Genomic DNA, 12,769 nt, shown 5'->3' with positions numbered 1-12,769 from the left:
ACATCATAGTCTTGAGATGACTTCTCTTGGTTCAGACTTCAGAGAAGCTTTGTCATGTACCTTAACAAAGATGCTACTGGTTCAATATTGTGACCTATCAGGCTTCAAAATAATATTTTCATAGCATTTACCCACTCTTACTTGGTGAAAATCTATCTGATCTATTAGTGAGGAGAAGAGAGAGAGAGAGATGAAAAGCATTATTTTTAGCCTTGGAAAAATACTGATTGATTGAACATGCACTTTCACATGTGGAATGGAGGGACATAAAATATTCAAGTGCCTCTCTATGGGATAGTAGAGTCCAGCTGTGACAGCTGAAGCTTTGCCAGAGGCTGGTGAGAGTATAAAATAAGCAATGCCATAGATATCTGATCCGACAGGGCCTTTTCAGGACCTACCATTAGGCCTACCTAACACCAGCATTTCCAAACAGCTCAGCTAATAATGCTAGTGGGTAGGCCTCCCATAACATGTGGGAATGACATCCCATATAGTATGGATTTCCCTCCAGGATTAATAAGTTTTTATGTTTTTTGTTTATTTGTTTTTGTTTGTGATCAAAATGACTGCTATCAAAATGACTTGAAGATTTTGTTGTAATGGCTTTAAAAAGTGCATGGAATTGTACAATTTCTCTTTAAACCTTAAACTCCACCGACTGTGCTAGAAAAAAAAATGAAAACGTATTAGCCTAATTGTACAATACAAGATTCTACATTAGTGATAATCAGTGGTGGAGGAAGTACTGAATCTCAGTACTTAAGTAAAAGTACAAATACACAGAGAAATATTTACTTTAGTAAAAGTAAAAGTACCACAATGACAACCCTCCTTAAGTAAAAGTAAAAAGTAGGCCTACCTGCTTTTAAATGTACTTTAAGTATTAAAAGTAAAAGTATTTGCATAATGATTTATTCTCTTAATATATTCTAAAAGAAAAAATAGTATGGGCTGTGGCATTTTAATTAAGCTAGTTTTAGGTTAGGCTATATTCGACTAGATAGTTTTAAGCTAATGCAATTGTGCTTACCATCTGTGGCCCAGTTTACATTCTGACCTACAATTCTAGAGACTGTAATTCTGGTTATCTAGGGTGATCTGCTGAGTATATCATTCAGCAAAACACGAGAACCTGAAGTTTAACGGGGTAGACCAGGGAAACGTCGGGTGGATCGTAATGCCAATTCTGCTGATTGAACAGAAAAGTTGCTGAGAAAGGTGTCTTTATGATTAGGTTCAATTTCACTTGCGCAGACGCACATAGACATTGAATGAGCGCTCACATTTCTACACCCCCCCCCCCCCCCCCCCCCCCCCCCCAATTGTAGGCTATGCCTCTTTATTTCGGCCAGGGGTTCTATAATAGTCTACCATTCATTTGTGCCGCAAATGATCAGACGTGTGACAGAAGCATGGGCATAGCCTGTAACTTCGCTGATCCGCGGATAGCAATCTCATCGGAGAGGAGGCCCTAACGCTGCAGATAACAAACAGAGAAAGGCACAGAACACAGTTGCATGTCCAGTGTAGCCATGGGTCTGGTGAATATAGCCTACCGAATGCAGATGGCTAAGCTCTTTGCCTTTGCCTGGTCTAGACTAGAAGCTTATGTTTCAAAGATTTAGAAGCTGGGCACGTAGCGCTCCAGAATCTGTAACCCCGCCCCTGGTAAAACAAACGTGTTTGTCAGAGAGAAAAAAAATCTGATCATAAAATGTATCGTAAAAAGGAACGATGGTGTTGTAGAAATGTAGCGGAGTAAAAGTACAGATAATTGCTGTAAAATGTAACGAAGTAAAAGTCAAAAGTAGGCTATGCACTATAAATTCTACTTAAGTAAAGTACAAATACGTGGAATATTTACTTAAGTGCAGTAACGAAGTATTTGTACTTTGTTACATTCCACCACTGGTGATAATAATTTGTGAATGGAAGTTAAAATCCATTTGCAGTAATTTCAACCATGGGCGGATTATGAACTTTCGGGCCCCTGGGCCCAGATATATTAAGGGCCCCCCACTTATTGTCGTATATGTGGGAGTGGGGTGGGGGTCCTCCCCCAGAACATTTTTAATTTGTTTGATGTGATTTCCTGTATTCTGGTGGATTTTGGGGATGGCCAATACTAAATTCAATCAGATTCCTAGCCTACATCCTGATTTGTTGATATTGAGGCAATGATTCCATGCAAAGGCTTGGGCTTCAGGGCCCCCTGACCCCTTGGGCCCCTGGGCCTGGTAGGCCCGTGCAGTAATCCATCCCTGATTTCAACTAGCCTACATTGCTATATCTTGGAGAGACTGGTGTGATGTGCTTGTCCTTCCTACTACTCGTTCCTACTGTGTTTAGAATTTGGTGTTCACTCTCACCCCTACCAGCCAGGTCAACATTTTCACCGCGTAGGATGACCTTAAATAGGCTACTAGAGAAAACAGGTGTAGGGCGGTGGTAGTGTAGTGGTTTAGGAGCTGGGCTAGCGTGCAGTAGTCTGAAAGTTGTCGGTTCAATTCCCGGCTTCCACCGTTGTGCCCTTGAGCAAGGCACTTAACCCCAAGTTGCTCCGGGGACAATGTGATCCCTTGTAATATAGCTGACATATGTAAGTCACTTTGGTCAAGAAGTGTCTGCTAAATGTAATGCTACCAGAAAGTTGACATGAATCACTGTCTTTATTTGAAACATGTCACACGAGTCACACTAGAATAATATTTGACTCCATCTTGACACCAACGTGAAAAGTTGGAGTTTGTTATGATTAGTCGAGTTGCCCTATTTTTCATTCTGACGCCGCCTTACCAGAATGACGTTCAGAGGTGAAAGTTGAAACATTATATGAAGGGAGGGGTCCACAGATCCCTTTGTACAAACAGTCAGCATCAAACATCGGGTCACTTTTCATTGGAATAATTATCCACGTTCACTTAACAGAAGGATGGAATTAAGCGTCATTTTGTCACAGATCGAAAATGAGAATGAGAACGATGAAGAAATAGAGAGGCTTTTACATGAATACAACACAGAGGTAACGTGATATTGTCGCCCTGCCATAGCCTGCTCGGCTAACCGCTAGCAAAACATCTCATGTATAACCGAGCTGCATTCGATTTGCAGCAGCAACATTATGTGATTAGTCCTTAACAGCTTAGGGCATACCGCGGTTTAAACTCTTTAACATTGTTAACGTTACCGACGTTCTCGTAAGACGTTGCAAATTCTGGCAACCTAATGTCAAGTTAGCTTGCACGCTAGGTTAAGAAATTGCAGGAAGTAACATTAATGTAGTCAGTCAGTGTAGAATGACAGTTCGCCTTAGCATGGATGGAGGTAGGTATGATTTTAATTTTATGTGTAGATAACGTTAAACGACTGGCATTAGACCGCAGTTATGATGATATGGACATTGACACTGAAACATTGCATTTGTGATCAAACCGATAAGTAACGTTACAGTGTGTGGTATCGCTTTTAGCATGCTAACAGTCCACTAGCATCATCACATTGCAGTCTTCGCTAAATGTTGCACAGTGGCACAAGTTAAATCGCCAAGACGTAACATATAGGCTACAGGAACAGCTCCAGGACCAGTTGTCTTTCCTAGCATCACTTTGTGTTCAAGTGTTATTGTGCAAGGTGGGTTCCCTAGAGAGTGTCTGCCAAACCACCATCATGACCTCAATAGCTGTACTGTACTTGCTAGACCAGAGGAAATGGGAAATTTCAAGTGTTTTTCTCTATCTTGATACAGGCTAATGTTTGTCAACTTCATAGAAGTGAGGCAAGCCAAGCCACTCCAGGGTTTGGAACATAGCCAAGAATGCTCAAAGTTTGACGTCAATGGTGACGATGATTAGGTAGAGTAGGGGGTTTTCCTGGACCAAAAACACTAGATCATGGATTTTGAAGTGTAGTTATAGACACCGTAAGTAAAATTTTTGTCTTTTGTGTATAACAAGCTTCTTTTTATTTTTCAGAACTGTCGCACATTTAGTTTTGATAAGAAGGAAGAGGATGCACGTATAGTAAGTCCACACTTTCTTCAAATATTCAAACCAATTTTGTGTAAAACGCTTAAACCATGATCCACTGGCCTGGTGCCCTGGAAACGTATTGAAAACATACATTGAGGTCTCGAATTTGTGCTCACTTTCTCCATGTTTCTCTCTCTTTCTCTAGCGGCTGTGCCGGGCTCTGCTGGGGGTCCTGGGTCGGGTGGCACAGCCCAGGTGCCAAAGCACGTGTCTGGAGACGCTGCGCATCCTCTCTCGGGACAAGCGCGTGCTGGGGCCAGTGAGCACCCGCGAGGGCATCCTAACCCTTGCAGGGCTGGCACGAGTTGGCCCCGACGTGCCCCGGGGCACCGGCGGAGAGCAGCAGGACGAGGACGAGGAGGAGCGCGTGGTGGTGGAGGCGCTCAAGTGCCTGTGTAATGTGGTGTTCAACAGTACACAGGCTCAGCAGGTGGGCGCGGACGTGCAGCTGGCGCAGGGCCTCTGTGCCAGTCTGCACGCGGCTGGGGCAGGGGCGGCGCCGCACGAGGTGGGCCTCTTCTCGCTACGCCTGCTCTTCCTGCTGTCGGCACTGCGCTCGGACGTGCGGAGCGTCCTGCGCAAGGAGCCGCGCGCCCTGGCGCTGCTCACCGACGTGCTGGAGCGTGCCCTGGACGTGCACTGGGCCGGGCCCTACAAGGTAGCCCCGCTGGATCCCCAGGCACCCCCCATCCCCTCACAGGAGAATGAGCGAGCCATGGAGGCCCTCAAGGCCCTCTTCAACATCACCCTCTCCGACTCCAGTGATGAGGTGAGCATTGAGTGTGAATTCACCTCAGTTGGCACATCTCCTACATCTGTTTCCTTTGAAAACCTTTGCAATAGTCCTGTATGAGTGATTATCAGACCTTTGTTGATGAAAGATCATTATTTCCATCTCTGTGTTCAGTCAGTGTCTGTATATGTTCAAAGTCAAGTGTGGTCATCCATCTGCCATCACCAGTCAGTAAGAGAGAAATCGTTGCAGCTGTGTCTTGAGAACCCCCCCCCCCGACCACTGCACGTAGAAGTTTGACTCAGCTGTGGTGAACCTGCGTCAACCACCTCATCCAGCCTGTGCCGATCTGCCATCAGCAGCCCATTTTCCCAGTGTGAAATCAAATGGCCCAGAAGCTCGTTAATCATCTGGCAACCTGCGGACTTTAACCTGCGGCTTCTGATTAACGCCGGTGGTGGCGGTGTCGGGCAACACTGCACCTTGCACTCGGCTCCTCAGCAGATCAGCGCTCCAAGCGCGCTTAATCAGGGATCAGCCTGAGAGGTTTAAGGCTGAGTTGATCTCTTATCCGGCCCCTCTGAAGCTCATCCCTCACCTTCAGATGAGGATCAGACCAGGGCCTGGTTATAGAGGAAAGGTGTTAGTTAGGAAAACAGCCGGGTGTGTTAGTGAAAGGTGTTAGTGAAACAGCCAGGTGTCTTCCTCATTATTGCTAATCTGCTGTGTCTCCTGTGTCAGCTTCACATGGTCTTTTTGAATGGGTATCACTTGCCCTCTAGCCACTTGGTGCTCACAGAGCAGGATCACAGAATCATTGATAATTTGATAATTGATCATTTGTCTGCTTTGGTTTGCATAACAAGTGCAGTTAGGGTCTATGATATTTTCTATTGAGCCGATACCATGTTCTACTGCCTGTAGTTTCAGGTCGTAGTTGTCATGCTCCCTTTCTCCAGCCATGCCTCTCACTCAGTTGGCCTGGCCCCTAGAGGAAGTGAACGGGAGTCCTTCCAATCCCAGAAAATACCACATCGCTCTTTTCAGGAGTCATAAATTCCTGTTGTCTGTCGAAGGTCACAGGCACAGGCCTCACACCTCTCCTCCCATGCCAGCTAGTTGACTACCCTGCACCCCAAGCCAGATACACACGACTGTGCACCTTAGATTGGTGTTCTCACTAGGACACTATATGTTTAGGCAGGTTCAGATGCTGATATTCAGGTTTGAGCGATTTCTGATCATTTTTTTTTTTATCATATTGTTATGTTTGCATAATAATTTATTTGATTGCTAATCGACTCTCATTATTGTCATCATAATTGTTGTTACCTTGCCCTCACATGCTTGATGAAAAGTACCCTACACACCTACGTTGTTTACAATTTCAAATAAATTTTCCTCGAAATTTCCCCCAAACTTGAAGATTCTGTGTATCGTCACCAAAAATTCCTACAATACTCAGTGATTGGCCCATTATTTGGCCAGAATGGAGTCTTTGCGACTTAACAGTGGTACGTGAGCGCAGGGTAAGCTTGAGTGTGTTGGGTGCCCACGGCGATGGCGTGTTGGTGACCCTGCTGACTCTCTCAGTCTCTGACCGGTCAGGACGCTGAGCACCAGTTGCGACTCCTGGTGGCCATCATGAGACACCTGCTGCTGCTGCGCACCCACACGGAGGAGACGACTGAAGAGGCACACAGGTGGGTGGCCTGAACGCTCCTCTCCCCCCCTCTCTTCTCTTCCTCCCTTCGTCCTCTCCTCTCCTCTGTTCTTTTTTCTTCCCCCGTCTCTTCTTACGTCTTACTCTTTCTTTCCTCTCTCTTTCATGCTCCCTTCTTCTCCCATGCTCAACTTCCTCTTGTTTCCTCTCCTTGACTCCAGTTCATTCTCACTAGTAGCACTTCATGTCATTTTGACTCTCACTCTTGTTACACTGCTTTCTCATCTCCTCCCCCCCTCCTCATGTCCAGCGACCCCCCCCCCCCCCCCCCCTCTCCTCTGTCCTCTCCTCTCCCCTCTGTCCTCTCTCCACAACCAGTCCTCCTCAGCTGCCCTCACATGATGCATTAGTGAAGTTTAGTGAAGACTTTCCCTCCCACATTCAAAGAGATGTCCTCCCCACAATGTTCTCTCATGTTCTAGTGTGTTGGGATTCTGTTCTGCTGCTTGTGATGGTTGTTGTGATGTTGTAATGTAACAATGTGTAGCAGCAGGTGTAGAGTAATGCTATTGACTTCACACAGACTGAAGTGAGACTGAATGTTCAGTTTGCACAAATCTATCTTCTGCTCACTTTAATGTTTACCTCTCCTATGACGGACTTTGTTTTTTTTGTTTGAATAAAAGCACAGTATGGTGTTATCTGTACAGTCCCCAACCCCCTGTTGGTGACGTATCCATCGTCATAACAAAGTGATTTGTCCTCATTTGACTCAATACTGTATTAATAAGAGGCATTTGACTTTTTCCCTTGTGGTGGAAGTTGTTTGTATCTCTGTCAGCCTTTGACGCACACACCAGCTCAGAGGTTTGTGGTTGTGGTTTTGGGGGTTTCACTCCTTGCCCTTGTGTGAGCTCGTGCATATTAACCAATCAGTGGGTGCTTTGATTTCCATGTTGACACTAAACAACCACCCAAAGGCCCAAGCCGAGTTGACCATTAATTAATCTATGCCAGTTGAAGTCATAGTGATCTGACAGAGGTCATAGGGGTTACATACAGTGTGTAGGGATGGGGGGGTCAACATTCCAGCGGTACCAAGCACAGAAGAAAGGCTGAAGCGTGTGGTGGGCGTGAGTGACAGTCTGTCACCCAGTGCTGATTAATGACCCGTGTGTGCCCCATCATGAGGCTGTCGCGGTCTCCTCCGTGCTCTCCCCCTACGCTCCTGCCAGCTGACGTAGGCTGGTGTTTTGTGGCACCCCCTTAACCCCCCTCCCATCCTTACATCTCTAGAATGTCCTCAGTCCACAAAGCAAAGCCCCCCCCCCCCGTCCGGGTCTCCCAGTTGGGAGACAGAATGTGCTGAGATGGACCCTGGCCAGGTCAGGGCTCTGGCCTGCTTTGTTCTCTTGATGGACCCCACTGCTGTCTAGCTGGGGATCTGCTTTTGTTTTGGACGCCTTGTAAGCGGCGCCTGGTGAGCGAGTGAGTGCAGAAGCAGGACATTCTTTTTTTCTCTCTCTCTTTTCTTTTGGTCTGACGTCAGAGATGTGCACCACAGCTGCTGGGTGTAGCCACCACTGTGTGCCTAATGCAAATATCTGTATGCCCTTCGCATGTTGTGCCAGCTAAGAGATTTGCATGACTTTTGCCACAGTGTGCATTTGTGTGAAGTCATTGAGAGCATCGTCATTAAGAAGTCTTTAAGTTGTGTTTATAATTACCACCCATTCTGATACGGCAGCACACAGAAACGTCTGATTCTGCCATCACGTTGTGTTTGGATTGTGTGAAGACTGCGATGTAGAAAGTTCTTCCACAATCTCAAGGTATTTCATGACATCCAGTGTGAGATGAGATCTAAGCAGGCGAATGCTGCTTCATATCAGTCCTGCATAGTGGACATCCAGCTAAACTGGCTACCTATGGCGGCCCGCATCAAATTCAAGGCTCTAACGCTTGCCTACAAAGTAGTCTCTGGTTCTGCTCCCACCTACTTGAATGCCCTCATACAGACGTACGCTACCTCCAGACCGCTGCGCTCCTCAGACGAACGACGTCTAGCTCTACCACCGGTACGCTCAGGCCAATCCAAACCTTTCTCATTTGGTGTTCCTCGTTGGTGGAACACACTGCCAGTTCCTACAAGGGCAGGGACATCCCTCTCCATTTTCAAAAAACTCCTGAAGACCCAGCTCTTTAGAGAACATCTCCTCTCATAGCACCACTTACAACAAGTCTTGCTGATGCTAGCACTTACCAGCCGTCTTGAACTGACACTCATCTGTTTAAAAACAGCACTCACTGATGCACTTATTCTTACTGTACTCTACCGTTTTTAAATTGTCCTAAAATTCTTAAGAGAATTGCTTTAAAACTTAACTATTACCATGTTGTTAGTCGCTTTGGTTAAAAATGCGTCAGCCTAATGTAATGTAATGTAACATGAGGGATTAACATCACACTGATCCTGTGCTGTAGTAGCTTTGCACTGGAGCGCCTGGAAGCTTCATAATGCTCCTCTGTTGTCCTCATGACAGCCATGCTGTTAACCTTCTGAGCAACATTCCCTCGTCGTGCCTGGACGTCCTCATCGACGTTCCCGTGCAGCTCGGACAGGAGGAGGATGGCGGGAAGAACATGGCCGCCATTCAGGTGCTACTGGACTTCATGGAGAAGCGCGTTGACCGGGTAAGACGCTATGATGACTGCAGTGAGGTGTGCTACAGGTCCCCCGACCCCTTCCTGTCATGTTTCTGAGACTCAGGAGTTTCTCTCTGCACACAGGGCTCCAACTACAAGGAGGGCCTGACGCCAGTGCTCAGCCTGCTGGCGGAAAGTTCCAGATACCACCGAGAAATCCGCAGATACATCAAGGCCAGGGTAAGGATGGGAGGGTCCAAAAAGCACTCATGTAGGAAACTGAACACGGTTTTCTCATACACTGCTGGAGAAGGGTCCCACCTGTACCTGAGGTATAGCTGCAGCCTTCAAAGACTAACCTGACCCTAGCCAGATGAATTTTGTTCCGCTTAGCTCCGCCTAGCTTCACTCACATCCATCTGGGACCTCTTCCATTGAGAGTGATTTCTGCAACCGACTTTATGGGTCAGCCAATCAGAACGCGGGGCGGGAGTTTCATAGATGTGACAGCGTAGAAGCGACTGTGACACTGTTATTAGCGTCACGGGTTGGCTTCGATGTGAGTGGTTGAAGTAGCACGTCAATAGATGACGGACAAGTGGCTTATTCAATCATATGCAAGCATTTTTTTATTAGGCCCAGCCTTCTGAAGCAACACTTCAATGGATCGGTTCCAGATGGATGAGTGGAGCTAGGCGGAGCGAAATTCATCTGGCTAGGGTCAGTAGGGTCAGACAGCAGTATAGATGAAGAAAAGTGACTGAATTAATGCAATAAGAAGCAACAACTTATATTTTCTGCAAAGATATTTTCTGCAAATCTGTGTCAATTAGGAACAGATAGACATGCTATATTGACTTTCATGGGCCATGTTTTGCCGTGTCACAATCCCATTTTGCACAAAGACTGGCTTTTAAAGTTACAGTTGGCGTCTGCAAGGTGACTGGTGGTGACGGTGTGTGTGTGTGTGTGTGTGTGTGTGTGTGTGTGTGTGTGTGTGTGTGTGTGTGTGTGTGGTGGGGTTGGTCCGCAGGTGCTGCCTCCGCTGAAGGATGTGTCGAGCCGGCCGGAGGTGGGCACCACCATCCGCAACAAGCTGGTGCGTCTGATGACCCACGTGGACATGGGTGTGAAGCAGAGCGCCGCCGAGTTCCTCTTCGTCCTCTGCAAAGAGAGCGGTAAGAGAGAGGGATGAAGGGAGAGAGGGAGAGAAGAGGGGATGGTGGGATGATTGATGGAGGGGAAAAGGAGAGAGCAAGTATATGATACCAGAAGGTGGAGGGGGACAACAGGATGGAGAGAGAGAGAGATAGAGAGATGGACAACAGATGCAGACAGAAGATGGGGAGAGAGATGGAGCTATGTTTTGCTAAAGAAATCAGGAGGTTGGCATGTGCACTTTTGAAGTGGCAGTGAAAGAGAAGAGTTCACTGTTTGAGTTACACAGACTGTAGAACTAATCTAGTCCACATTTCATGCATCGTTTATTTGAGAGAGTGAAGACACACTGCACATAATGTTACCATAAACTCTAGAGCTGTAGATAATCGTGTGTGTGTTTTGTGTGTGTGTGTGTGTGTGTGTGTGTGTGTGTGTGCGTGTGTGTGCGTGCGTGCGTGGGGGTTCCTGTATGAAGTGGATAACTTGGTGAAGTACACAGGCTATGGCAGTGCTGCAGGCTTGCTGCTGTCTCGCGGGCTGTTGGCGGGAGGCCGAGGGGAGACTCAGTACTCAGAAGACGAAGACTCTGACACGGACGAGTACAAGGAGGCCAAACCATAGTAAGAGAAAACTGTGTGTGTGTGTTTCCATGTGAGTAGAGTGGACAAATATAATGAAAAGATCATTTGTTTTCTTTTGGCAGTTAACTTCAAACAGTTCATGAAGTGTTCAAACGGTTTAAACCTTACAGTCATTACAGTATAAGGTCACTGTAGAATGGAGCCAAGGTTCTCGGCTGAATGTCCAAGTGGTGCTTAAATGTTCACCAGTCAACATTCCAGCCCCCTCTCTTAATATGATAAACACCCCCTAAAACGGTTGGACGATTAAGACAGCTGGTCCATCCTTTGCTGTGCTGGTGTTTATTCAGTACTGTGTATTCCAATTGGAAACAAAGTCTTGTGATGTCTTCTGGCTGACTGTCTGCCGGTTGCTGTCTAACCCACTCCTCCTCCTCCTCCTCTTCGTCTTCCTCCTCCTCTTCAGCATCAACCCCATCACGGGCCACGTAGAGGAGCTGGGGGCCAACCCCATGGATGAGATGACCGAGGAGCAGAAGGAGTACGAGGCCCAGAAGCTCGTCAACATGATCGACCAGCTGTCCAGGTAATGTCCCCGCCACCTGAAAACATCACCAGAGGACTGCATAGCCAGGTGGGGTTGGGGTCAAAACTATGTCCGTGTCACGGTCAGTTCATTTGATGTAGCCTGAAACATCTCGGAAGAGCTGTGGGGGTCATTCACACCCTATGTTGTGCAGATGTATGTAAGCATGGTTTTGATATGCTCCCACTGACTCGGTTTGCTGTTGACAGTCAGAGGATGGAAGCGTTCTGAGTCAGTGAGTACAAATCCACCATCAGGTTCCTGTAGGCGTGCAGCCTCTCCAACATCAGTCTTGCACTGACCCCTGCTCCCCTCAAAGACAGTCAAGATTCTGAGAGCTGTCCTTTCTGTTGTGACCGTTCTTGTCTGTGTGTACACATACACACACACACACACACACACACACACACACACACACACACACACACACACACACAGGTAAGGAGACGCAGGCCTGCGCTGGGAGAGACGGAGCAAGCGAGTGCTCCCTGTCAACGGTTTCATTAGAGCAGGAATCTGCAGCGCCGGCTGCCGTCTCATTCAGGCCGCTTGCTCTCGTTAGCCGCCGCCGCGCTAATTATCGGCTAATTGGCTGCTGGGGAGTGGTGGCCGGCCCGGCGGCATTATGGGCTACATTCAGCACCTAATCACATACGTGTCCTCTTTCACACTGGCCTCCATTCAGCACACACGGGCCCAAACATCGGCCCATTGGAGCAGGGCTCGAGTGAGACATAGGCTCAATTAAGGTGTGTGTGTGTGTGTGTGTGTGTGTGTGTGTGTGTGTGTGTCTCTCTCTCTGTGTGTCTCTGTTTGTGTCTGTGTGTGCGTGTGGTGTAGTTGTAATGAGGAGTGTGTGCCCAGAAGAGGCAGATTCCTCTCAGCGAAAGATCATATCCTTCCTTTCACCTTGTCTATTCTTTGCCACTGTGAAAGAGTTGTTAGAGGGAGGTGGAGGATGGGGCTGGGGGAGGGAAGGGGGGGGGGGGAAGAGACAGAGAGAGACGGAGAGAGAGAGAAAGAGTGTGAGGTTGAGAGAGAGGGAGAGAGATAGAGAGATGAGGCTGCTACCAGAGCGCTGTGGGCTCTTGGGTGATGGTCAAGGCCCTCAAAGAATGTGCTTCCCCCTGCTGCTTAACTCGCCGTCCAATTAGCACTGACTCCCAACAAACCATTGAGACACACACACACACACACACACACACACACCCACACACACCAACAAACCCTTGAGACACACACACACACACACACTTACACACACAGAGAATCACTTTCTAGAGCGGTGTCAAGGAGTCTTGTTTTGTCTGCGGTTGGTGGTTTTTGCTCATGGAGGTTGTTATCTGTCCCTCATCTCCTGACCCTCCT

General features: G+C 47.4%; 1 protein-coding gene across 6 annotated transcripts in view; it reads left to right on the top strand.

The window, feature by feature from the left end:
* The first annotated feature begins 2,817 nt into the window (after positions 1-2,817).
* ric8b (RIC8 guanine nucleotide exchange factor B) overlaps positions 2,818-12,769 on the top strand; it is a 15,520-nt gene continuing 5,568 nt past the window's right edge. For 2 of the 6 annotated variants that reach the window (XM_042109115.1, XM_042109112.1), the window contains exons 1-9: positions 2,818-3,025; positions 3,975-4,022; positions 4,177-4,800; positions 6,358-6,467; positions 8,971-9,121; positions 9,218-9,313; positions 10,107-10,251; positions 10,710-10,854; positions 11,282-11,401. In XM_042109115.1, coding sequence (XP_041965049.1) covers positions 2,936-3,025; positions 3,975-4,022; positions 4,177-4,800; positions 6,358-6,467; positions 8,971-9,121; positions 9,218-9,313; positions 10,107-10,251; positions 10,710-10,854; positions 11,282-11,401 — 1,529 coding nt within the window. In that variant the 5' untranslated portion in view covers positions 2,818-2,935. Of the gene's footprint in view, positions 3,026-3,104; positions 3,328-3,974; positions 4,023-4,176; positions 4,801-6,357; positions 6,468-8,970; positions 9,122-9,217; positions 9,314-10,106; positions 10,252-10,709; positions 10,855-11,281; positions 11,402-12,769 lie in introns of those variants that run through there. The other 4 variants (XM_042109116.1, XM_042109118.1, XM_042109117.1 and 1 more) reach the window with 3 other exon arrangements.

Source organism: Alosa sapidissima, chromosome 11, assembly GCF_018492685.1.
Source record: "Alosa sapidissima isolate fAloSap1 chromosome 11, fAloSap1.pri, whole genome shotgun sequence".
NCBI classification, from domain to species: domain Eukaryota; kingdom Metazoa; phylum Chordata; class Actinopteri; order Clupeiformes; family Clupeidae; genus Alosa; species Alosa sapidissima.
Note: the sequence above shows the minus strand (reverse complement) of the source record. Positions and strands in the feature narration are given on the sequence as shown.